A 27,882-nucleotide genomic window follows, 5' to 3' on the forward strand; every position below is an offset into this window, starting at 1 on the left:
AAGTGAAAAAAGAGAAGTTTTTCTTGGCAAGTGGCTTGACAGTGAGTCAGATCTAAGGTTACCTCTGTATTAAGATGTCAGGAGGACCTGTGACAAGCTTAACAATGTCCACAAGTTAAAGTGGAAGAAGCAAGTACAGACAAGGGGTTACTTGGGTTAAGGATACTTACAAGCAATAAGAGGACTTTCTCTTAGTATTTGAGTGCAGAAAGAAGGTCGCTGAAAATCGGTCAGATATTTTATGTCAATGACAGCATTAAAAATGAGAACATGCTGATGTGTTATATTATTATTATATATTCATTATATATATATTCATTATATATTCATTATATATTCATGTTTTATTATTTCTCTGTGTATATGTACAAGCACCCTCTCTCTCTCTCTCTCTCTCTCTCTCTCTCTGTGTGTGTGTGTGTGTGTGTGTGTGTGTGTGTAGTGTATAGGTCAGAGGTCAATTTGAGGTGTTTGGGTTTTGGTTCCCCCAAGTGGCCTCTTGTTGTTTTGGCAGCTCCTGTGAGACCTGGAGATCACCAGTGCAGCCCTGTGGATAACCAGCATCTCCATAGATCTTCTTATTTATACATCCCTGGGGCTGGAATTCCAGATCCAGGCCACTGAGCCACTTAGTTCCTACATTTGCCTAAGTTCCTCTTCTAATACTCTTCATTATTTAGGTCTTCGCATTTCATGATGGAGAGAACAATAGAGGTTAAGACTGTTTAATGCTCTTTTAGAGGAAAAGACTTTGGTTCTTAGTCCCTATTTGTGTGGTTCACACTGTAGCTGTAGAGGATCTGATGACCCCTTTTGGCTTCAGTGGGCACACACACACACTCCCACACCCACACCCCCCACAGGGGGAGAGAGAGAGAGAGAGAGAGAGAGAGAGAGAGAGAGAGAGAGAGAGAGAGAGAGAGAGAGAGAGAGAACTTTTCAAAACACAAGAATTAACTATTAAGTTTCTATTCTTCCTTGCATAAGTGACAGATCTGGCCACACTATATAGAAATCTCCTTGCAGTTTATCAAAGGACTGATCACTGTTTCCGTCATTGCTCTAGTAGATTGTTTGAAATTGCAATTTACATCTTTTATTGCCACAGTAATGTCTCTATTAAGAAGCTTCACTGTAATGATTCACTTTGTCAGAGACATTATAACTAGAGTTAGAAACAGGATAATGATGGTGTTCCAACATGTCAGATACTAAAGATCACAGCAAGAAATCATTGAACACAAACCGAAATGTCAGAAGTTCCAGGAAATGGAACCTAGGCATTTGCATGGCTTGAGGCTCATAGAGAAATGGATGAAAAGAACCAGGACAAGATTAAATTAACACAGGTGGTAGAGGTCCTTGTTGGCCTCTGGGATAAGAGTGGCTCAAGTTTTTTTGGAAGAAGCTGGCAATAAATCTATATACAAGTTCCTGTCAATATAACATAGAAGATTAATCAGAAATTAGGTCAGGGTACTTCCACAGAGTACCTCTCTGTACTCTAAACTGCAAAGCAGTAATACTTTTGAAAAAATATAGAGTTTCATAATTATTATTATTATTATTATTATTATTATTATTATTATTTATACTCTGTTAAATCTAATTAGTGCTACTATGCACAGAGCATTGCTGACCTACATAGGACCACATCAGCGAAGAAAACAGAATTTGCATTTCTAGAAGCTACCAACTGTGAAACTCTGCTTAGCTATGGCAGATATGAGCACACACACACACACACACACACACACACACACACACACACACACAAATAATCAATCAACAAACAATGAGTGAATATAAAACATTTTTTAAAAGAAAAAGGAAATTGAATAGAAGCTAGATAGACTACCAACATACTAGCATGGTTTGATGTCAAATGCGGGCTTTTATTACTATTCTTAAGAGTTTGGCTTGTGAAAAGAAACAGGCAAGAAGGAAACAGACAAGTTTTCAGTCTGTAGCTTTGGACAAGGTCAGGGTTTGATTCCTACAGACATAAGTCTGTTTATCTGGAGATGTGATGCTCAGATGTTGCTTTGCTTCTTTACTCCCTCCAGTTCCTTCCTTACTCAGTTACCACGGACAGAAAGAACTTGTATCTTTGTGATACCAGAGTTTTACAAACATAATGGTCTCTTTCTGTTTGTTTCTTTTTGGCACCTGAATTCTACAGATACTATCATATTTTCTAAAACAAGCCAATGCAGACAATTCCATGATATAGCTAAGTAATTTTATATGATGATGATGATGATGTGTTTGTGTGTGTGTGTGTAATAGATGCATGTGTAAAAAAATGCAAGTGAAGACAAATCAACCTTATTTTCCACCTTTCTTTTAAAAGCAGGATCTGCTATTAGTTAGAAATTGAAATAGGCTGTGTACACCATCTGTTTACACATATGAATATAGCACCACAGACATGCTCCATCTCAGTCTTCTTAATATTGAAGTTATAATCACACACTAATACGCCTAGTTTTAATTTTTGAAACACGGGTTTTAAAAAAATGTCACTCACTTTACCATCTGATCTATTTCTGCAATTCTGTAGTGAGGTATTCTGTTTTTAAGATTAGTAAATCTGTACCCAGTAATCAATGTGGAATATTTTACATAGATCCCCACTCTTCAATAATCATGTGCAAACATAATCTTTATTGACTTAGATTATAGGCAATATACTCTATTGTATCATTTCTTCATAATCCATTTTTTTAATGCCCACTGAGTTTTATCAGTAGGTTAGGTAAATCAGGCATGGACTTTGAAGCAAAATGTGCCAGTATTTTTCTACTGGCAAGAGTTGACTAATGACCAAAGCTCTAGTTGAAAGGATATGAAAATATTGTGACTTGCATACCCATGTCAATTTTTTTTCAAGTTCCGTTTGTGCTGCTCTAATGATTTTTCAAATTGGCTTAATGTTTAATATAGTTTATTTATATTTTTCTCCTAAATGGCTTTGTTACATTCAAGCACAAATATATTGAATAATAAAATAAACAGAAAGAGTCAGGAGCTGGGAAGACAAATGACTCAGTACTACAACCTGAATTTGGGTCCTCAGTGCCCATGTAAAGGACAGTTCTTTCTTTCTTTCTTTTGTTGCCTTTGGTTTGGTTTTGGTTTTTAATATGCACTTGTGAGGATAAAACAGGGATGTCAAAGGTTCAGTGAGCAGCCAGTCTAGCTGAAATGGCTAGCTTCAATCTCTAGAAATGTCTCAAAAACACAAAGCACAAAAGATAGCAGGTAATAGGGGAAGACACTGATGTTAAACTTTGGGTTCACATCTACACTCAAAGTCAAGAGCCCATACATACCACAAACATAGGAACAGTGTGTGTGTGTGTGTGTGTGTGTGTGTGTGTGTGTGTGTGTGTGTGTGTGTGTGTATGTGTGTGTGTGTGTGTGTGTGTGTGTGTTTAGAGGTAGTAAGACATTGTGAATAATAAAAGAGTATAAATTCTTAATCTGTTTTCTTACTAAAATGCTTTATCATGTTTCTGTCATGAATTTATTAAGTATGATGTCTGGGCTAGAGTTGCCTAGTAGCAAATTGCCTCAAGTCATGCTTTCCATAAAAATTACTTTATTCCAACCCCTTTTCTTAACTGAAATGGTTCTTCTACATTTTTATTAAAGTATAATGTAGATTGTGAATACTGAACACACCTACCATCACCGATTCTCCAACCCCTGTTGAAACCTCTTCTCATTACAATGTTCCTTCAGACATTTCGGTGTTCTTTAGATCCATTGAGAGTAAACAGAATGCTCTGTGATACTGTGGGTTTTGAACCTTCTCTTGGACTCTTGGGGTTCACAAATGAAGACAATAAGTGCCCTTCAGCAAGAATTCATCAGCATCAAATACTTTAGCAGGGCAGGAAAAGACTACACTATTCATAATTGAATATTAATACACACAGCTATGAGTTTAAGAAAACTTTGCAGATGTGTGAGGGTATGAGTGTATATATATATATATATATATGTATATATATATATATATATATATATGTGTGTGTGTGTGTGTGTGTGTGTGTGTGTGTGTGTGTGTGTGTGTGCATGTGAGTATAAGTGAGAAAGTGAGGGGGGAGAGAGAGGAGTGAAGAAGAGAGAGGGAGGTGCAGAGAGGGAGAGATGATTGCTGATACCTATTACTTCACCTTGTTCTTAGTAACTTTGCAAAAGATACAGAGCTGAAATTCATTTAATTTTCTATGAGCAAAGAAGGACAGAATGGTTTTGCCATCTTATGAACTAGAAAAATGATAAGATTAATCTCTTTTGCCCTATTCTTAAATATTTGGGCTCATTTGAATCTCAGGTTTTAAATAAGTGGTTCAGGTTCTAAGGTTTTAAAATTTATTATTTTTCAGTATATTGCATTAGAAAAACTGAGAAACATTTAAGAGTTCCATTAATAAGCACATATTAGGGATGTAACTGAGTCGGACAAGCAGCTGAATTATTTTACTGACGTTTTACCACAATCCTTTCCCTCATTCTGCTTTCCAATTTTTTCTATCTCTTACTTCATATGAATGGCATGTGAATGGCATGGAGTTACAGTACTACAGTGAGAAGTGAAATGCAGGCACTAATGTCATACTGTAAAGATTATCCTATGTATGTGCATCTGATTGTGGGTGCATATGCCACAATACATATTCCCCACAAAGTCAGAAGAGTGTGTTGGATCTCCTGGAGTTACAAATGGTTGTGAGCTGCCCAGTTCGGGTGCTAGAATCCACACCCTAGTTATCTGCACAAACAATATGGGTTCTTAACTATAGAACCAGCTCCTAAGATCAAAGATTTTTTAAGTTGTTAGTGATTGAGCTATTTTAATGAGTTTCAAATGAATGAAAATATATAAAATTAGTATCACACACAGTATCCAATATGAAAGGCTTAAGCAAAAGAAACTAGAAAAGTCATCATGTCATATGGAAATTATGATTCATCCTTTCAATTATGTGAATTTAATTTACTGCTACAACGACATAATGCCATGTCAATAATACAGATAATCATGGTGATATTTGGTAATACTATGATATCCATAACTCGAGAAAGGATCTGCCATTATTGGATGCTGTCAAAGCATTTTGATCCTACACAGGGAATTTACAGTTGACCCTTCCTTTTACTTGCCAATAACACTGCTTTGAATTAACCCTAGAAATAGTTTTTTTCAAAATGCTATCCAAGTCCTTCATGTGTGAAAGAGATGTGTGTAAGTAAATGAAGAAACAGAAATGTTTCTGTTTTCTGTTCCTTATAAGAAAATATTTGGAATCATGAGGGCGCTAATGAAAACAGGCTGCGACTGTAACAGAACCAGAACATTTGTCTAGCACACCTGATCCCATAGGTTCAATCCCTTGTACTGTGACATGAACAAATTTACAACATGTATGTTCTAAGTGACATATTGGAACTGTAATTAAATTTAAAAAAAAAAAAAAAAACAATCCAAGGAAACTCCTGAAGTTTGAAAAAGGCTGGCTATAAAGGGTTGAAAGCCAGAGTCTGGAACTGATAGGTGAGGGTTTGCTCAGGCTCCTGCAATCATTGTTGTCTTTTGATTTTCCCCAGTAATTGTTGAGGAGTAGCAATGAGTGAAAAAAACTCAAGAGTCAATTCGAATTTCTGTTCTCTGGTTGTGGTAAAACACTCTGACCAAAAGCAACTTGAGTGAGCAGAGCTTTTATTTTATCTCTTTCTCTTTTTAGTTCAGAGACTATTACTGAAAGACGCCAGGATAGGAATCCAAAGCAGGAACTCAAAAACAGGCCAGTTTGTTATTATATGCAGCATTCCATCTGACACGACTAACTCACAGCCAAGAAAGTACAGCAGAAAACATGGCACAGTGAGGTTGCTGGCTCACACACAGGCTTAAATATACTTAATTTCTGTTTTTAAAATTAATTAATTTATTATATATGAGTACACTGTAGTTATCTTCGGACACACCAGAACAGGGCTTCATATGTCATTACAGATGGTTGTGAGCCACCATGTAGTTCCTGGGAATTGAACTCAGGACCTCCGAAAGAGCAGTCAGTGCTCTTAACTGCTGAGCCATCTCTCCAGCCCATGTACTTACTTTCTTATACAATTCAAAACCATTGCCTAGAGATGGTGCCACTAATGGTGGGCTGGGACATTTTGTATCAATTAATAATCACCACAATTCTCTTTACATATATCCATTGGCTAATATGATCTAGGAAATTACTCTCCAGCATTGGGACAATGTGCCCACTCGGGTACAAAAAGCTCTACTCACTTTGATGCCAGACACTGCTGTCTTCAGCTACATACACAACTGCATCAATGGGTCTTTCAAAGTGCACACAGAGGTTGGTGTTTTACTCCATGGAAGTTTTGGAAGGTTTGTTTGGTTGATAATGTTGTTATCTTCCCATGAGTTTGTAACCCCTTTCTGCTCCTTAACTTCTTTCTTTAGGAACCTCATTGGGATCCCTGAGTTCAGACCGATGGTTAGCTACAAACATTTTCAGCTGTATCTATATGAATCTAGCATGGTCCATGAGGGGGAATCTCTGTCTGATTCCTGACAGTAAATCCTTTTTAGGACCAAGTATAGTGCTTAAATTTGGTGACTGCATATGGGGTGGATCCCCAGGTTAGGCAGCTTCTGAGTGACCTTTTCTTCAATCCCTGCTCCTCTACTTGACTTTGCATTTCCTCCCATGAGAGCTTTGTTCTCTTTTCTGAGAATAACTGAGGCATCCTCATTTTGGCCTTCCTTTCTTGAGTTTCATAATGTCTGTGAATTGTTTCTTGTGGTTTAGGTATTCTAAGTCTTCTGGGGATAGTATCCACTTATCAGTGAGTGCCTGCCATGTGTGCTCTTTTGTGCCTGGGTTACCTTACTCAGGATGATAGTATTTAGTTCCATCCACTTGCCAATGTATTTCATGAAGCCATTGTTTCTAATAGTTCAGTAGTACTCCATTGTGTAAATGTACCATATTTTCTGTATCCTTTCATCTGTTTATGGACATCTGGGTTCTTTCCAGCCTCTGGATAGTATAAATAAGGCTGATATAAACATGGTGGAGCATGTGTTCTTTGTTATATGTTGGAGAATCTTTGGGGTATATGCCCAGGCATGAAGTGGTTCGGTTTTCAGCTAGTAGTAAGTTCAATTTTCTGAGTAATTGCCAGAATGATTTTCAGAGTGGTTGTACCAGTTACAACCCCACCAACAGTGGAGAAGTGTTCCTCTTTCTCTGAGCTTTTCATCTTAGCCATTCTGACTTCTCTGAGGTGGAATCTCAGGGTTGTTTTGATTTGCATTTCCCCAATGATTAGGAATGTTGAGCATTTCTTTTGGTGCTTCTCAGCCATTCAATATTCCCCAGCTCAGAATTCTTTGTTCAGCTCTATGTCTCATTTTTAATAGGATTATTTAATTCTCTATCATCTAGCTTTCTGAGTTCTTTGTATATATTGGATAATAATCCTCTATCAGATGTAGAATTGGTGAAGATCCTCTCCCAATCTGTAGGCTGCCCTTTTTTCTTCTTAACAAGTGTCCTTAGTCTTATAGAAGCTTTGCAATTTTATGAGGTCCCATTTGTCAATTCTTGATCATAGAGCACAAGCTATTGCTATTCTGTTCAGGAAACTTTCCCTTGTGCCTGTGTTCTAAACTCTTCCCTACTTTGTCTTCTAATAGATTCAGTGTACCTGATTTTATGTGGAGGTTTTTGATCTTGACGTGGACTTGAGCTTTGTATATGGGGATAGGAAAGTATCAATTTGCATTCTTTTGCATGCTGACTGCCAGTTGAACCGACGCCATTTGTTTTAGACTCTGTACTGTATACATTGACTGTTTTTAGCTCCTTTGTCAAGGATCAAGTGACCATAGGGGTTTGGGTTCATTACTGGCTCCTCAATTTTGTTCCATTGATCCACCTGCCTGCCTATCTCTGTACCAATACCAAGCAATTTTTTTAAAATCACAATTATATTGTAATATAGCTTGAGATCATGGAAGGGTTAAAGAGGGGGATCAGAAAAGTGCACCTTTGTAAAGGCAACTGAAGGGCAAGGGGGGATGGGAGCAGGATGAGGTAAAGATATAACATCTCAAATGTAAATACAGAGTATATAATTTAAAAAAAAGAGAATTACTCAATAAAGATTTTCATCTCATAAACCTCTATGCTTACTTAAGTTGCTAATGCTAAAATAGAAAGAGTCAACAACAATAACTATTAGTAATAATAATAATAATAACAGAGCTATACTATGGTGATGATGATGGTGATGATAGTGGTGCTGGCAGTGGTGAAGATGATGATGATGACATACAGCATTCCAGAAGACAACATTTAAGTAGAATGTTCAGAATGGAAATGTATTTGCTATGCAGAAAGCACCAATATTGAATTATATAGATGGAAAGCTAAACTATCTTATTAAAGTGTATTATAGAATAGAAAAATAGACTGAAAATTTTAAAAAAGTGAGCAAGAACAAAGAACAAAAAAAATTTTTCAAAAACTGGAGAAAACCATTTTTTCTTTAAAGAACATTGTCTTTTTTTAATAAATTCAGAAATGAGCAAAATCAAAGAAATCCTAAAATAGACTTATGAGACTCAAGTAGAAAGGTACTGAACAAAAAGAAATCATGAAAATAGGAAGAGAAACTGACATCATACATATGGAATCCTTGTAAGGATGAGAGCTGGCTAATTGCATAATAAATCATCTAGGCCCAGAGGGAACTAATATAACATTTCCAACGTATTAAATAAAAATACTGTTAATAATGAGCTCCATGTTTGAGAATGAAAAATGAGGTATCTAAGTGTTTTCTAAATAAACAGAGCATCCGAGTACCCATGATCATCAGACATACCCTAGAAAGGACTCCAGGATGAAAAGGAAGGGGACACAGGAGAGAAGCTTCAAGTGCGAAGAGGTAGAAAATAAATTACCAAAGAAAAATACATGAGTTCATCAAAAACAGGAATCACCTTTTAATAATGTTCTCCAACTGATTATAGAAGATAATTGCATAATAAAGTAGTATTTGTTGTTTATGATATTGCATTTAAATATATATAATTGCATTGAATTGTAATGAAGTCATCATACTATGTTAATCGATCTAATAGAAAAAATGCAGAATACATTTTGTGTGCTACTAAAATAGGCATTTAATTTTACTTAACATAGTCTAGTTTAATGTTTTGCTTGTAGGCCCCTGTGAGATATCAACAGAAAAAGTTGTTAATGCTAACTATTTTGATAAGTAGAGCCACATTTCATCGTCTGACCAGTCTGTGTCTTGAACATGCAAGCATGTACATATAACACACATACATGTAAACAAATACTCATGTATACATTGGACACGTGAATGCATAGAAATGAGTAAATGTAAAATAAAAATACTGTTTGTGTGGACAGATATATTGTATCAGCTATTTTCCCAACATTGGGGAGGTTGAGGCAGGAGAATTGGCATGAGTTTGAGGGACACAATGAAATCTTCAGTCGTTTGTGATACTGAAAGTGATCCCCTACTTCCTAAGTAATGAGTAAATAGAAATCAAAAGAAAAATAACTAAAAATCTAATATAAAACACCCACTTTGGAATTAAAAAAGCACAAGGACAAAAATAATTATTATCAGTAACACAAGACAGAAAACAAATACCAAATAACCATATAAGGTGGTTTTACTAATTACATTTAAAAATACTTATATCAGTCTTAATGAGTATATAATTGCATTGTATTAAAAACATACAAAGTATTTTTCTGATACTAGTAGGATTATACTAGAATCTAAAGAGTGGAGAGCACACCTGTAATCCCAACACTCTGAAAAGAAAATCAAGTAGATATCTGAGTTCAACTATCCTGGTCTACAGAATGAGTTCCAGGATATCCTGGGCTAGACAAAGAAAAACCTTGTCTCAGAAAGAATGAAATGAAGAAGGAAAGTAAGAAAGAATGAAAGGAAGAAAGGAAGGAAGGAAGAAAGGAAGAAAGGAAGGAAGGAAGAGAGGGAGGGAGGAAGAGAGAATGAAAGAGAAAAAAGAAAGAGAAAAGAAAAAAAGAATATTTGTAAATACCACAATGATGTGGATATTAGCACTCACCAATATAACTGCTGTGTGAAGGAAAACAGCACAGAGCATTGTTTAATTGCTTTGTGTTGTTTGTGTTTCAAGTCCTGGGATCCTCCCAGCTTTGTTTGTAGTGGGCAAGAGTGGACAGATGCAGAATTAGCCATGGAACTGAAAATAAGAGACTGAATTCTCCTGAGTCCTCCATACTAATTGTGGTTTCTAAATCAACCCTCACTTCACTGTCCTTTAAAGCTAAAGGAACACTGCAGACATGGAGGTTCTGCAGAAAGACCCAGAAGATGAGGAGGAGTGCTATGAATGTGTCCTCTCCTGATCACATGGCTGCTGCCTTCATACACTCACAATAGCTGTGATTGCCTACACAAGGACACTTGTGCTCTGCAGAACCTCCCCATGCTGAGAAGATGCTGTAAGTGAACAGCAGTAAGAGAAGATAGTGTCTGGCTATTGCTGGTGTTAGTTTCTCTTAGAGGGTTATGCAATGAAAGAACATGGAGTTGGGAGCAGAAAATGTTAGGAGATACTGGGTTGGAACTTGGCAAGTGTATATAATAATTTTTCATTGTACACAGGTTTTCAATAACAAAAAATTAATAAACAAAAAGCCCAGGTATGCATGGAAGTTGAATGATACTCTATTCAATGATAACTTTGTCAAGGAAAAAATAAGAAAAAAAATAAAGCTTTCTTAGAATTTGATGAAAACAAAGGTTCTACAAACTGAAACTTATAGAACACAATGAAAGCAGTGCTAAGAGAAAAATTCAGCTTTGAGTGCCCCCAAAAGAGAAACCGTAGAGAGCATACACTAAAAGCTTGACAGCACATCTGAAAGCTCTGCAACAAGAATCACATACACCAAAGAGGAGTGGATGACAGAAAATAATCAAACTCAGAGCAGAAATCAACCAAGTAGAAACAAACAAACAAATAAACAAACATAAAACTATACAAAGAATCAATAAAGCCAGGAGCTGGTTCTTTGAAAACAAGATATATAAAACCTTAGACAGACTAACCAGAAGGCACAGAGAAGGTATCCACATTATAAAAATCAGAAATGAAAAGGATCTATAAAAACAGAAACTGAGGGAATTAACTAAACATCATCAGATCCTATGAAAAAGCCTATACTCAACAAAACTGGAAAATCTGGATGAAACAGAAATTTTCTAGACAAAAATCTGGCACCAATGTAAAATCAGGATCAGATAAACCATCTAAAAAGTCCCATAACCCCTAAAGAAATAGACAGTCATTAAAAGTCTCCCAACCATAAAAAGCCCAGGACCAAGTAGGTTTAGTGCAGAATTCTATTAGACCTTCAAAGGGTACCTAATACCAGCAGTCTTCACACTATTACACAAAGTAGACACTGAAGGAACACTACCAAAACACTACTATGAAGCCAGAATTATGCTCATACCTAAACTACACAAAGACCCAACAAAGAGAACTACAGACCAATTCCCTTATGATCAGAGATGCAAAAATACTCACTAAAATTTTAACAAACCAAATCCAAGTACACATCAAAATGATCATCCATCATCATGTAGGAGGCTTCATGCCAGGAAAGCAGAGGTGGTTAAATATTCAGATATCCATCAGGATAATCCATTATATAAACAAACTCAAAGAAAAGAAAAACACATAATCATTTCACTTGATGCCAAGAAAGCATTTGACAAAATTTAACACCCCTTCATGTTAAAAGTCTTGGCCAAAACAGGAATTCGAGGCCCATATCAAATCACAGTAGAAGCGATATACAGCAAACCAGTAGTTAACATAAAATGAAATGGTGAAAAACTTGAAGCAATCCACTAAAATCAGGGACTAGACAATGCTGTCCAATCTCACTCTACCTATTCAATATAGTACTGGAAGTACTAGCCAGAGCAATTAGCCAATAAAGGAGGTCACAGAGGCACAAATTGGGAAGAAAGAAGTCAACATATCATTATTCACAGATTATAAAAAAGTATAGTTAAGTGATCCGAAAAATTCCATTAGAGAATTCATAAGCCTGATAAAAACTTGAGCAAAGTGGCTGGATATAAAATTAGCTAAAACAAATCAGTAGCCTTTCTCTACTCAAAGGAAAAACAGGCTCAGAATTGAAATTAGGAAAGGACAGCCTTCACAATTGTAACAATATAAAATACCTTGGTGTGACTCTAGTCAAGGAAGTGGAAGATCTCTATACCAAGGTATTTTATAAGAATAGCAAAGTAACAAATACACCAAGGTTTAAGAAACCCTTATTTTATCAAATAATGTAGTCAGTACTCAACAACAGTGAAGCTGACTACGGAACATGTCCAAAGGTAGCTATAAAAATATTACCTTCAGACAAAGCAAAACAGGAGTTTGGAGTTCATTAGGGAAAAGACTCATTCTTTGAGGTTGCTGAGAACTAAAGGGAGGAGTAAATTTCTCTGTATGTAGCTGTGATGCAGGAAAGTGGACTATTGCTCAGCCATATCCTATGCTACAAAAGTCATGGTCAGAGTAAGCCAAACACATGACATTTGTGAGTGGGAGGTCGACTGGAAGTTCATTCCATTGCATCAAAGCAAAGTTAACTTGGTAGCCATGACTTCCCAGAATCCACTAAGTAGGCCAGGGTGAATACTAAAGTTAGACATGAGCATCCACACAAAGGAAACCTCCAATTTGAACTAGATAATTTATTTCAGATCTACACAGGGAAATGGGAAAGAGACATGAAATGAAGATGAACAGTAATAGATACTACATATTTCTGGTGAAGGAGCAGTGTGTGTATGTGTGTGTGTGTGTGTGTGTGTGTGTGTCTGTCTGTCTGTCTGTATGTCTGTCTGTCTCTTTGTATGTCTGTCTGTGTACAGGTATCTCTGTGTGTGTGACTCTTTCTTTGTCTATCTACTGTGAAAGAGCAACAAGACACACAGACACAGAGAAAGAACACACACAAAACCCAAAACTATTTGAAAAGAAAGAATTATGGCATTGGTGGTAGAGGTTAGACATTTAAAGTATGGCAAAAATGCAATTTTGGTCAAATGAAGACAACTGAGGTCAGTAAAACCACACATTTCTCTTTCTCTATTTAATGTTTGTGTGTGCATGTGTGTGTGTGTGTGTGTGTGTGTGGCCATATTTTCTTAATTAATTGGTGGTAAAATACATCAATTATTAGATACTTGCAAGTGGACCTATCTCTCTGGCAGCTATTATTTATTCACCCACCCTGTGTGAATATGTTTGTGTGTGTGTGTGTGTGTGTGTGTGTGTGTATGTGTGTAAACATTTAATTTTGAATACATATACACATACTCACTTTTAAAGAGTATTTGTGATAATTTATTGGCTTTTCTTTTATAAAATATAGAACACAATAATCATTTTCTTATTTGCTAGAGAGATGGCTCAGTGCTAAGAATACTGCTTCCTCTTCCATATAAACTATGTTCAATTTCTGGTACCCACAGGGTGGTTATCAACCATTAATTATTATAATTTCAGAGTAGACTCTGAGAAAACTTTTGACAGTGTGATGGACTGCTACAATCAATATATGCCTGCCAAAACCCATTCTTGAACTCAGGTGTCTCCCAAGTAGATTCAGTATTAATTTACTGTGCTTTCGCTGTGTTTTCAAAATGTCTGCATTCTATTGTACATTACGCATGCACTAAGAGCCTTCAGACTCCACCCTTCTCGGACACCTACCAAACCAGTGTTCTGCATCTGGAAAGTGCAGAAGCTAAACATTACCAACGGCTAAAAAGGGAGGGAGTGGTTGAATTCCCAGCTTTAGAATACTTAGTTGTCTCTTGAAAATGTATTATGTTTGCTTAAATCACCATAATTGTATATAAGATCAAATGTATAGCTACATACTTAAATTTAACTTTCAATTTCAGTTTAATAAAATCATTCCTTTTTTTTCATTCTGAATCTCACTCACTATATTTAGGTGACCGTAATCATCCTGTCTGAGTCTTGAGTCATGGTTTTCAGGTACAAGTTATCATGTTCACATATTATTATTACCTTAGTAGAGGAATCACAAATATGTATCATATATATATATATATATATATGTATATATATATATATATATATATATATATGTGTGTGTGTGTGTGTGTGTGTGTATGTGTGTGTGTGTACAAATAGGTTACAATTTCATAGTTTTATACATAGAAATTGAGCAATCATTAAATCAAGAATGTTAAGATAATTTTTACCAACCTTATCTATTACTTTTAGTGGTAAGACATTTGAAATGTATTCTCCCTGATCCAAAATTCACATTATCATTAACTGTGACCATCCAACTGTGCAATCAAACTAAAAACTTGCTTTCCTGTCTAAAACTTTCTCTGATGAACACTCTTTAAAAGTTTTAATTAGCTCTCAATGACTGGGAGTTAGCCATATGTGAAATTATTTAACAGTGAAATGAAAGTCTGAACCAGTCATCAGATGGTCAGAGGTGTTCATAACTTCAACATCAAACTGCTCAAATTGACTGACTGGCAGAATGAAGGGCTCTTGATAGGCCGAAGTCCAAAGTAGTGGCAGATTCTGATTCAGGTTATCTACAAGCTCTTACCTGATATATACCTTCTGCCTCAAATGGACCAGTGGAAGACCTATATGACAGCAAGTTCTGGAAGTGTAAGCACTACTGCAAGTCTCCAGTATGATATTGTGAAGATGTATAGCTATGTTTCATTTAAATGTTTAAGCACATCATATCTAATAAAAGAAAATGACATTCATTCTAACATTTTATTTTAATCAAAAGATCCTCAAATGTATTTCATTACCTGAGTTCATTAGCAACAAGAAATATTGTTGAGAATGTTTTCTTTTAAAATATATTTATTAGTGTGTGTGTGTGTGTGTGTGTGTGTGTGTGTGTTTGTGTGTGTTTGAGAGAGAGAGAGAGACAGAGAGAGACAGAGACAGAGACAGAGAGAGACAGAGAGAGAGACAGAGAGAGAGAAATGGGGGTTTGGGGTGATTGTGCAAGATGTGTGTGGAGGTCAGAAGTCAACCTTGTGATGTCATCTCTCACTTCGAATTTTACACTGATCCTAAGGACAGAAGTTAGGCTTCCAGATGTCATGCTAGCCTATTTACCAGCTGACTCATCTTATCAGATTTGAGAATAATCCTGTTTTGTCCATGTGAATGATACCTTAGTAGAATTTAGTCTCTAGATTATTCCTAACTACAATTTATGCTGAATGTTTTGGAACTATTGTAACCCTAGTCGCCTCTCAGAGGGACTTCTGTGGATAACAGAACACATTGCCCTAGAAACAAGTGGCAAATAATAAGGTCTCTCCTCACATTTTTAAACTAAAATTTAAAATTACTGTGTCCAAGTAGATGTGTCAAAAGAGGAACAGAATTTCTACTCTCAATTTTCTGCTTTTATGATCATAATTCTGAGCATTGCACCGTAATTTATTTTTGTTCACAGTGGCACAGCAAGGAAAACAATAAAGGAAATCATAACCGCTATGGAAGTTGACAAGCCAAGAGTCTTAGTGTACACTGATGCCATTTATGCATGCCACAAAGACATACACTTTCTGAATTTAATCCATGTTATTATTTTTGTAGTAGTCAATAGACAGTGAGACCAAAACTGTGTAGCTAAAATCTTCCTTGGAATACATTTTTTTCATCGTAAAAATTTATTTCTGAATAAGATTACATTTAGAGGGTTTATTTAAATTTGCATATTTATTTGTTTTGGTTGTATTAATTACATATTTGGAATGTGTATGTGCATGTGAGTGTCTACCCATAAGCACTGGTGTTAAAAGAGGCCAGAGGCACTGGGTACTCTGCAGCTAAAGCTGCAGAGGGTTTCGAACTACTGCATAAGGATGCTGTGAACTAAACCGGCTCCTCTAGGAGAGCAGCAAATGCTCTAAACCACTGAACCTTTTCTCTGGTCCCTTTAACATATATTTTGAAGGTAAAAATGTACACACACTCTTATCTCTTGGTTCTTCATTTCGATATTAGTACCTAGGACTTCTGTGTTAAAATAGTTCTTAATATTTAGCTCCATGAACCTTGGATATGTATTCTTAAGCCCCTTTTTAATTTCTGAAAATGAGTTGACAGAATACTATACTGCTGTTGTTAAGATCACTGTCAACCCTCACATCATCAATAAAAGAGGATCACACCCAGTACATAGAGCATGCTCGAAATGTTGCTCTCCACATTCTATTATCTCAATTAATTCTGGATCTAGAAATAGTATTTCAAATGCTTAGACTGATTGGGGACATCTCGTGGGCTAAATCAATTCCTTTCCATTCTCATATTTAAAGAGTTGTAATCTTTCTAGTAGTTCCCAACCTTATAAATTCACCTTCCTCAAATTACCAATAAATACAGTAGGGCATCTTTTTTATGAAAAAAATGTATTTAATGAAAATCATATTTTGACAAGTATTATTATTACTTAGAGTCTTTAACCTATGGTTATGAAATGTAAAATAACCAGTTATATTTAAAATAAATATATGGATTTTAATAAAAATGGCATTAAATGATTCTAACTGAAAAAGGAAATGAGGAGCTATAGTTATGACAGTGGTGACTCGTGCTTGCTTTTCTTGTGGAGTACCTAAGTTAGGTTCCTAGCATCCATATCAGGCATCTCACAAACACCTATCACTTTAGATTCGGGAACTGATACCCTTTTCTGACTTCCATGGCTGATAGACATTCATGGCAAACACACAGACACATGAATAAGAACAAAATAGATCTTTTAAATAGTATATATATTGACATTTTTACCAGACCAGAGTTTGGAAGAATACACTTCACAATTTTTATCAATAAAATTTCTCAATTGATTTTCAATCAATTTGTCAAGAGATTTAGTTGTAATTACTACTATGATTAATTATGGTTATAAGTAAAATACCTCTTCTTACACAAAGGAACTACCTCTTAATTCTGATAAATTATTCTTAATACCATAACTTAGAAGAGACGCTAAATCAAAATATTAAACTAATATGAATTTTATAACCCAAATGTCTTTAATAATTATATCTTAGAGAGGAAAGTTAATAGATTTGTTTGAAATCATATTCTTACAATTTACATTTTTTAATCTCAAGTTTGGTTAACTAGTGGTAACATCTTCTCTTCTCCTAGCCTCTGCTCTGAGACTTATAGCTTGCATAACTGCACAGAAACAAATGTGAGTTTAGGGATTCCGTGCAACACATACGAATAGTAAGTCGAATATTTGTTAAAGGTGGCTCTGTTAAAAGTTACCGGTAACAGAGAAGAGGCTACAAATACATATTGAAGGAATTTTAGAAATATAAATACATAGGCTTAGGAAAATTGATTTAATTAGCACCTGGAGGCTATAGTAATGAGATAAGATGGAAATGGATGCGTTAATGACACAATAATTGGAATGGTGGACGATGGGATCGAATGATTTTTTTTTTTTTTTTTTTTGCTATGTCAAGAAAATTGAAAAAAAAAAAACAAGGAATAAACTCTAATGTAAACAAAACAAATTTTTCATGAAAATAAATAGAGCATTCATCTGAACTGAAGGAATCGGTCACAGAAAAGAGCAAACCCAAAGTGGGGCTCTAAACCTAATCAGAATGATTTGACTGGATGACAATATTATCTTTACAAAGGTTACCTACAAGGAAAGAAAGAAATAAAAATCGTTGCTTTTTAAAGGAATGCTGCAGAAAACCAACCACATTGATTTTCAGTTTGTATTTCATAATCACACCCTTGCCATGCACAAGCCCCTCCTCTTTCTTAATGTTTTTGCATTCTTTAGAGGGCTTTTTTTTTTCCACTATGAGGCAATCTCTCAGTGGTTATTGTCCTGTGGACCACAAAGTGGTCCTTCACCTAGGGATGGAATACTCGAGGCTTCCTTATGTTGTGTTCTATAGACCTTTATGGAAGTGGAATGTATCTCCTCAAATGAAGTCTCTTAGAAGATCTTATGGAACTATGTAATGGCAATCAGTTTTACATAGTTTTTTCTTTCTCTTAACTATTATGAAGTATAACAACCTTAGCAATTATTTCTAGGTAAGGATGGGTTGATTTATTACCATTGAAACAAAACTATCATTATTATCTCTTAATTAATAAATCAATTTTATTATATTTTTATTATTTGGATATATTTTTGACTGTGCATTTATGTGTGAAGTTCAGAGGACAACCTGCAGGAGTTAGTTCTATTCTTCAACATGTGAGTCCCAGAGGAGATGAAACTTAGGTCATTATATTCTAGGTAGGTTGCCAAGACAAGCCACCCAATTGTTCACAAACACATGCATGCACGCACATACTCACATACCATATGTTTGAGTGTGTGTGTGTGTGTGTGTGTGTGTGTATGATGTGTATGGGTGTTTTCTTTTGTACATCTATGTCCATAAATCAAGTATATCCATAGTACACACCGAGGGCAGAAAAGAGCATCAGATTCAGATCCCCTGAAACAGCAATTATGGGAAGTTAGATGCCATGATGTAGATGAAAATCAAACCCATTTCCTCTGGAAGAGTAACCTGTGCTCTTTACCACTGAGCTTCCTTTCCTATATAACTCAGTACTACCCACAATGAATTGGCTCTTCCATATCAAATATCAATAAATAAAATGTCACAGAGATAAGCCCATAGGCCAATCTGGCAGTGATAAGCTTTTTCTTAAAGATCCCTTGGCCCCAGTGACTTGAGGATGTGTCATATTGAAAATAAAATCAACACAGACACAGACAATTATAAATATATTCACAGCAAGCAATGAGATTTAAGCATAAATGAATAAAGAAAAAATTCACTGTAGGATTCCAACAAACTTTAAGAGCTAACACTGAAAATTGTATCATAAATTACAAAGACAAAATATTGCCAAATCCATAATACAATGACTAAATTATATAAAACCATGTAAGATACAACAGAAAAAAACATAGACCAATTCCCCCAGATAAATGTATAAAAAAAATTCTCAATAAGACACTTGCAAAAAAATTACAAATTCATTACAAAAATTATACATTTTCTGGTTAGGTAGCCTTTGATAGCCTAGCAACATTGGAAAGAAAAGCCTAGATCGAGGAATTAACTAGATCAAACTTTCATGTGGGCAAGGTTGTAGAAAACTGTCATGATTGTTAATTGATATATGGATGGTTCCAGCCCACTCTAGGCAGCACCATTCCATAGGCAGGTAGCTATTTAGTGTATACATGAAAACTGGCTGAACATAAGTCTGCCTACCAACCAGCCAGCAGCATTCTGTATGGTTTTTGTTTCACTTTGGCTGTGAGGTAAATTCCTTGTTCAATGGCATATGGAATAGCAAACAGGCTTGTCTTCAGATCTCTCTTGAGTTCTTTCCTTAACTTCCATAATGGACTTTGACCAAGAGTTTTAACGAGAATAAACCCCATCCTTTTTTAAGTTGCTTTAGGTAGGTCTTGGTGTTTTATCACAGCAACAGACCAAAGACCAGAACAATACACCATGAATGAGTTACTTTCATTCTAAGGCTTTAAAATTAGTTTATCATATACTAATGTATGAATGAAATGCAACACATAAGAAACAGAATCACAGTATCACCTTTTGTAGATAAAGCTTTGACAAAGTTCAACACTGCTTCATGATAACATCACTGAAGAAATTAGGAACAAAAGAGATACCCTTGGCTACAAAAATGTCATATATAACACTGTGCCAAATGGTAAAGCTAGTAGCATTTCCTCTAAGATCACAAAGAAAACAAAGCTTTCTACTTTCTGCAGCCTCACTTGCTGTGTTGGAGAAAAGTCAGGTATACAGAAACAGCATAGGAATGGAAGCAGAACTAATAAGAAAGCAAGAAGTAAAAGCATCCTGTTAGCAAGCAGCACAAACCTATACTTAAAAGGCACTAATGACTGAGCCAGAAATTTTTTGGACCTGATGAATACTTTCAACATGGGAGATTGATTGCTCAGCTGGTAAAGTGTTTGCCAGGAAACCATGAGAGCCTGATTTTAGATCACTAATGTCCATATAAAACATTGTATGTAGCAATGCAATGCAATGCCAGACCTAGAGGGAATCAGAAAGTTTCCTGGGGCTTGCTGATAAGCCAGGATAGCAAAATGGTGAACTCCATGGCCAGTAGAGAAAAACTATCTCAAATACAAAGTGGAAAACAATTGAAAATGAGGACATCTGGTGTCCACCTCTGGCCAACAGGCACACGCACACCATACCCACCCACACACACACATACACACTCTCACACACATATAACACATACATACATATAACACGATAAGACACAGACAGACCAACTGATAGAAAGTGAAATTACTCTAAGAGTAAATTAAAAATAAATCTAGTAATTAACTTAGTCATTGAGTGGAAGACTGCTACAATAAAAGGAAAATATGGAAGATAGTAATTTAAAAGACTCTAGAGGTGGAAAAATGTCCTGTGATCATAAATACTCAGGATTAACACTGTAAAAACAGCATTCTTGCAGAAACCAATATATAGATTCAATGCAATAAGCAAAGATTTCCCAAGGAACTCTTCAAAAATCTAGAATAAAAAAAAAAAAAAAACTAAAGTTCACATAAGCACAAAGATCAGGAAAAGACTGACAATCTTAAACAGCAAGAAAAATGCCGCAGGCTCTGAAATTACCACAGAGCTATAACCAAGCAAATGGAGCACTGACAAACAGGAGACATGGTGGAATAAAAAGCCCAGTAAAGCCACAGAGCCACTTCCAGTTGTCCTTGACTAAGGTATCAAAAGTAAACTTTGGACAACACCACTACAACAAATGCTCTGGGGAAATTTGTTATTACCATGAAAGAAACTAAAACTACCTACAAATGGAAACCATGGTACCAGTGAGAAGAAAAATGTATCAATATCTTATAGGATCTGAGTCTGTTTTTTCCCTGAAATGGAGTAGAGGCTCAAGAGAAGAGTTAGATACTTAAGTACCATGAAAGACATTACTGACGAGCAATGGAAATACATCATAGAGTTAATTATTCATCACTTACAAAAGTTGAGTTGTCCAGTAACAATGTGGTAGCATTTGTTTCTGTATTCAGTTTCATGACGTGTCCACTGTTGGTTTTATATACCACATCTGTATCTGCAACCACAAAGATATTTGCAATTGAAAAATGCATCAATAGAATTTCATATCTGTAAGGGAGAAAGTGTGCATTATAAATACATATTGTTGTCAATCTTCAATATCTCCAGCAAGTTCTGCCCTGACATTATATTAACCTTCAGAAAATATCAGGAAACCTGCCTAAGACATGCTTCATTGTGCATTGAATATAGGGTTAGTGAGAGAGCTTCTAATTTCTGTAGCTTAACAAATGGAAATTCATTAAAATATAGGCAATGTGCCACCCATTTTGAAAGAAGAGACAGAAAGAACAGCCTACAGCTTCCAAAAGAAGCCATTCTTCTTTATATCCACAATCTAATGTTTAAATTACAAGCGTTGCTGATTTACTGTCAAATCATAAGCTAAGTTATCTCATACAGAAAAATATTCTTACACACTTGGGCCCCCTTTTAGCCCTATATGAGCTGTATTCTTTTATGGGTCAGAGATTTCCCTCTTTGATGTTTTAGCAGTTTTGTATGATCACAGATCAAAATTACGAAAGCTGTTATCGTAAAGTTGGTGAGAACTTTAGAAGATGGTATTTACTGGAAATAACTTTTTTGTCTCAAAATGGCTTTTACATACTTGTTGCTTAATTTTTGTATACTTTACATAAAACTAGATACAGCTGAGAAGAGGTTTCTGTTATGGAATTGCTACCCTCAGATTGGTCTGTGAGCAGTCCAGAACTGATACCACCTACAGTAGTCTGGCCCTTCCCCCCTCTTACAGCAACGATCAATCAAGATAATACCCCACAGGCTTCCTTAGCTTCTGCAATCAGCTGACAATAAATTGGATCTTGCATCTTCTGTGCCTGTTAACATCATAGGCCTGCAGTGCAAATGATGTATTCACATTAAGACTAAGCATCTCTTTGTTATCTCTTGTCTTTGCTTCCTTTCTCAAGCTGTAAAAAGCAAGACAGGCTACCTGTGTTTCTTGGTTGGTCTTACTCATTGATCCAATCTCTAGTTTTCCTGATCTCCATGATCATGGACTTGACTAAATAAGCGCAGTTTACCCCATTCAGCATTTATCTGCTTTACACATCTATTTTGAACTCTTTTAGTTTCATGAGAAAAATCACCATACATTAGGAAAAGAACTAAGTATTGTTCTGTCAATAAGCATGTCTCCGTGGACTTTTGCTGCACTATTAGTTATTACTATACATTTGCGTGCACTTGTTTTGCATCAGGGATCAATATAGCCCTATGTCCTCTAAGCGGTTCATCTCTCAGAAAGCCATCACACAACCTAATTATGAACATGATGATGTCTGAGGTACCAGAGATGAAGCCAATCTGAAAAGGTACTTACTATAAATAGTCCTGGGCCAGAGATTGTATATATATATATATATATATATATATATATATATATATATATATATATATATACATACATACATACATACATATTCAATTCAGGATAGAGATAGGAATATTAATCCCTATTTCTTTCAGAACCAAAGTAGAAAAAAATTAAGCTTGAGATGATAAGGACTACACTTAGCACTGATTACTTTAAAATATTTTTTTTTTTGGATAATTGGACTTGAGATTTGTGAATTCCATTAGATTTTCACACCATACCCCCCAAATTTTTCTCCTGGTCTTTTTATTTTATTAGAAGAAAAACTTCCTTTTCAATCCATGTGTAACTTTTCAGTTCAATATTAAAGAAAGATTTTAGGAAATAATACACTCCCCATTAATATGTCTGTATTTGTTGTTTTTCAAGCCAATCTTTCTAATCTGGTTTCTAGGTTTCCACATTCATCCTGACTTACAATCACTATGGGACCTACCTGTTCCTTTCAGAATTTCTATTGCTAGATTCATAAGTAGCAAGCACTTTAGCAAAAGTGATTCTAACGTGCCTTATAAATTATTTGATATTGGGCAATGAACTTTTGGTGAGTCATCCAGGAGTGAAGAACCGTAACATAGGAAGATTAAGATAGGTGCACTTCAAGCACCCTTAAAAAACAGCTTTATACATGCTGTTACAGTGCCTTGATTAAATAATATTTCCTTCTTTTCAGCTCCCTGAATTCTAAGAGCCAATTATCCAAAACAGGTATTTAACTCAATCAGTTCTCTAAGAGGAAAATATTTGATGGGAGAGCCTCACTGACTATCACCACAATTCTCAAGGCTTTCACATGCACTCTCCGAAACTGATTAACAGCTGCGACTGTCACAGTGCTCCCACCCTTCCTTCCTTTCTTCTACCCTCTCTTCCCCCCATTCTCCCTTCCTTCCTCTATGTTTCTTTCTTTGTTTCTTTATGGCTTCCTTTCTTTCTTTTTCATTCTCTAATTTGAGTAACAAAAAGAACAACATCTCTAGCAGGAGCTAGAGATATGACTATCATTTTAAAGTACTGCCTTTTCTTTCACAGGAATTGGATTAAATTCCCATAATCACATGACATGAACAATTACCTGTAAATTTAGTTCTGAAGATTCTGGTTTCCATGGGGACTGCATATGGATAGTACACAAACATATACCCAAGTAAAATACCCAAAAATATAAAAATATAATATTTTAACATACACATTCTATATTTAGTCTTGGGTTGCTTAGGTAAATTGAACCCAGTAATTTGTATCTCTTCAACCGAATGTTAAGAGCAGACATTTCAAATAATTTTGATCTTGATATACTATAAACATTATGATCACAGCCAGGCTGGTCTAGGAGATGATTTGGTTGTACGAATCCATGAAATGTGCCTCAAATTTTCAAATTTTTACTCTGAAATACTTACCCTGGCTATGTAAACTCCAGTTCCCCAAAAGACTTATATCATCCCTGTAATGGTTTAATGTTGCATGTCAAGTTACCGGACCCAGAATCACTTTACATAGAAAGCTCAGTGAGGGATTGTCTATGTTAGGTTAATTGGAATTGTGAAAACCCACCTCTGCAGGTTTAAGATTATATGAACACTTAAATATTAGCTGAGCATGGGAACCCATATCTCCCTTTATTCTGAGCAAGTGTCAGGAACAGCTTCAGTTTCCACTACTTCACTTTCACTACCATGATGAAGATCAAATGGTCCCTTTGTCCAGTAAACTGCTCTTTTCACATTTTCTGATACAGTAATGAGAAAAGTAACTAACACATATTCCAGTCTGAGGAGCAGGAATATAGCTGTAACAATGTGATGGTATTACCTACAGGCCTCAAAAGGTTTACAGGAAGAAGTTGTAAAAGATTGGAACATTGATCTAAAAAAGCCCTAGGCCAATTTAAGCAGATCTTAGCAGGCCATCTTGATAGGAATTTGGAAAACCAGCCTGCAAGCAAACACAGCAGAGGCTTGGCTTATGCAGTTCCCAAGGGAGACAAATCTCCAAGAGGAACTAGGCTAAAAGTCATTTCACCATATATGGGCAAATGATCTGGTTAAATTCTATCTACACTCTGGGAATTTGTGGGTTTGAATTTCAAAAAATCTGTGCTGTTTGACAGAGAAACTATTAAGACAATATCACAGTCGGGCTGTGGTAAGTCTACTGCTCGCTGCTTTTATTCACATCTATACTGAGATAAAACAAAAAAAAAAAAATCAGGAGTAAGCAGGATTTGGAGTTTGCCCTGTTGGTTTAGTTCTTGCTTTTGTCTGATTGTTCCATGATCCATCTTCATTTTACCCTTACAGAATAGGTATATTTATTCTGTGCTGTTCCAATCTCAACTTTGTTCTTGATTTTATAGCTCAGGGTTAAGAAATTATCTTAAGTCTTAGAAGAGAGTTCTACTTGAAGTTTATAAACAGTGTTGGACTATTAAAGTCAATGGCAATTTTTAATGCATTTTGCATCATGAAATTGGTTATGCATCTATGAAGAGAAAATATAGAATGTGGTAGCTTAAGAATTATATGTGTGAATGCAACATAGACAGGCATGTAATTGTGATTACTTATTTGAATCATAAAACTGAATGAATCTAGAATATTCTTGAAGACAAATTTATGACCACATCTATTAGGGTTACACTAGATTAGGGTTACTCATGGGCTGGACCAAATTTTAAAAAAGAAAGGAAAATTATTTAATGTGAGCATCCATCTGTTTCCTGATTGTAGAGGCAACATGACCAGCCGACTCACATCCCTGCCATCATGTCTTCTATGATGGACTTGTACCTTTATCTGTGAACCAAGACTAACCACCTTTCTCTTTAAGTTGCTTTTTGGCAGATATTTTGTCACAGCAATATAGAAAATAATTAATATAAAATATCCTATCACCTCCTTCCAGATCCTTTCAATTTTTAAAATGATCTCTCAGACAGTATCAGGTAATAAATCCTAATCCATTAATGTGTTAACTTGCCTTTATGGAAAGCCAACAGCTGAAAAAATATCCAAGCTTTGTATGGATTAGCATAAAATCACCTCATTAGTTGATACTTGTTTTATCAGTTACAAAACGTACAAGCACTCCCTTAGTTTGGGCAAGAGAATTTGGTTGCTTAATATTGATTTATAATGTTAAGTCTATATATAAACAATTCCTTAAAAACTGAAAAAGATATAAGCACATAAAAGGAAACTGTAAAGCTTAGTAAGGCATTGAATTCAACCATTATCTTAACTTAAAATAATGTATTCTTTATGTCTATAAGAAGGCTTTCTGTATTGTTCTTCATTGTGAAACAAAACTCAGAACCAAAATACTGGGGAATCAAAACTAAAAATTATAGAATGTCATAATAGACTGTTTTCACAGAAAAGTCAAACTATTTCACAAATGATTTATTAAATATTATGTTAAGATTTCACTCCTTAATTATGCAACTCAAGGATCAATCAAGGATCCAGAGCCATTCATGATTGGAGCACAGCAGGACACCCATTCAACTAGTTGAAAAACACTCCTAACAGCAGTGAGACATTTTCTCACCATTTCAAATGACTCCCAGCCCCCAATCCACAAAAAAATTAGCTTCAACTTTTTTATCTATTTCAAGTTTTGTTAAATTCACATTCCTCTTTTCTCACAAACATTTTAGAAGAGAAAATCTTGAATGTTTGTTTTTAAAACATATACTGGTTTTCCCTCTGTAAATCAATGCTCTATAATCTGGATTTTTAAATATTGTTGATTTCTGCTGTTTTTGACCAACTGGTCATATATTTCATAGTGAATATAATTTCCTGACTTGGAAATTATAATAAGTATAATATTCTGTGTCTTCTGTTTTTCTAATGTTTTCAGTTGCTCAGAATTAGCCCACACAAACTACTTTATGTAGTAGGTTTCTGTGTCATGATGTCCTTTGCTGATCTCAGTCTCTGGACCTGCTGAACTATAATTGTTTCTGTCTCTCCTGAAACAGCCAACATCACTGTGGAGTTACAATTACCAGTTCCAACATTTGCTCCTCCATTTTCAGTTGCTCCTAACTCAACATTACAGAGTAAGACAAAAATGAGCAGAAGGATTTCAGGCACTTGTCTCTTGCCTTTGAAATTCTTTTTTTATTCTTTTACAAGAAATTTTAATTTTTCTTTATTAACAATAGGTAAGTGGATTTTTTTTTTCCTAAAGAGAAAGAGAAAAAAATTAAATCATTTTTAACAACTTTATTTTACAAAACAAAGATAAATGTACAGATTTTAAGCATTGTTTGCATAAAATTATACAATAGCTTTTTGTCAGTACTTTTTTGCAGATTTTAAAATAATTTTTACATAAAACTGTATGAATACATTTTTAGTCAGTACTTGATTTTTTTAAAGGTTTGATAGTATGCATTGAAAACTTAATAGTTACAATGAGCATAAAGTACATGTAAAACAAAATGTAACATGGAAATAGTGAAAGTTTTCTTGTTGTATACAGATTTTTTCATTTTGTTTTGTTTTGTTATCTTTATTTCTTGGACCTCATACAGTCTGTGAGTTGTTTCTGGGGCAGTGCGAGCCTCTGGGGTTAGCATCCCACTATCAGTGACTGCATATTATGTCTGTTCTTTTGTGACTGGGTTATCTCACTCAGAATGATATTCTCTAGATGCAGCCATTTTCTTAAGAATTTGGTTAAGTCATTGTTTCTGGTGGCTGAGTAGTATTCCGTTGTGTAAATGTACCACAATTTTTGTATCCATTCATTTTCTGAAGGACATCTGGGTTCTTTCCAGCTTTTGGATATTATAAATAGAGCTGCTATGAACATTGTGGTACATATATCTTTGTTGTGTAGTAAGGTGTCTCTGGGGTATATGCCCAGAAGTGGATTAGCTGGATCTTCAGGTAGTATTATGTCTAATTTTTGAGGTATCGCCAGACTGATTTCCAGACTGGTTGTATTAGTTTACAACCCCACCAACAGTGGAGAAGTGTTCCTCATTCTCCACAACCTCGCTAGCATCTGTTGTTATCTGAGTTTTGGATCTAGGCCAATCTGACTGATGTGAGGTGGAATCTCAGAGTTGTTTTGATTTGCAT

General features: G+C 35.4%; 1 protein-coding gene across 5 annotated transcripts in view; it reads right to left on the minus strand.

Annotated features, from left to right (window-relative positions):
- The window catches only part of DPP10 (dipeptidyl peptidase like 10), a gene marked incomplete at both ends in the record, with an annotated part of 1,446,555 nt that overhangs the window by 326,091 nt on the left and 1,092,582 nt on the right, over positions 1-27,882 (minus strand). For all 5 annotated transcript variants that reach the window (XM_080918333.1, XM_080918332.1, XM_080918331.1 and 2 more), the window contains one exon: positions 21,282-21,376. In XM_080918333.1, the coding sequence (XP_080774459.1) occupies positions 21,282-21,376 (95 nt within the window). The remainder of the gene's footprint in view (positions 1-21,281; positions 21,377-27,882) is intronic.

Source organism: Micromys minutus, assembly GCF_963924665.1.
Source record: "Micromys minutus genome assembly, chromosome: 6".
Taxonomy (NCBI): Eukaryota; Metazoa; Chordata; class Mammalia; order Rodentia; family Muridae; genus Micromys; species Micromys minutus.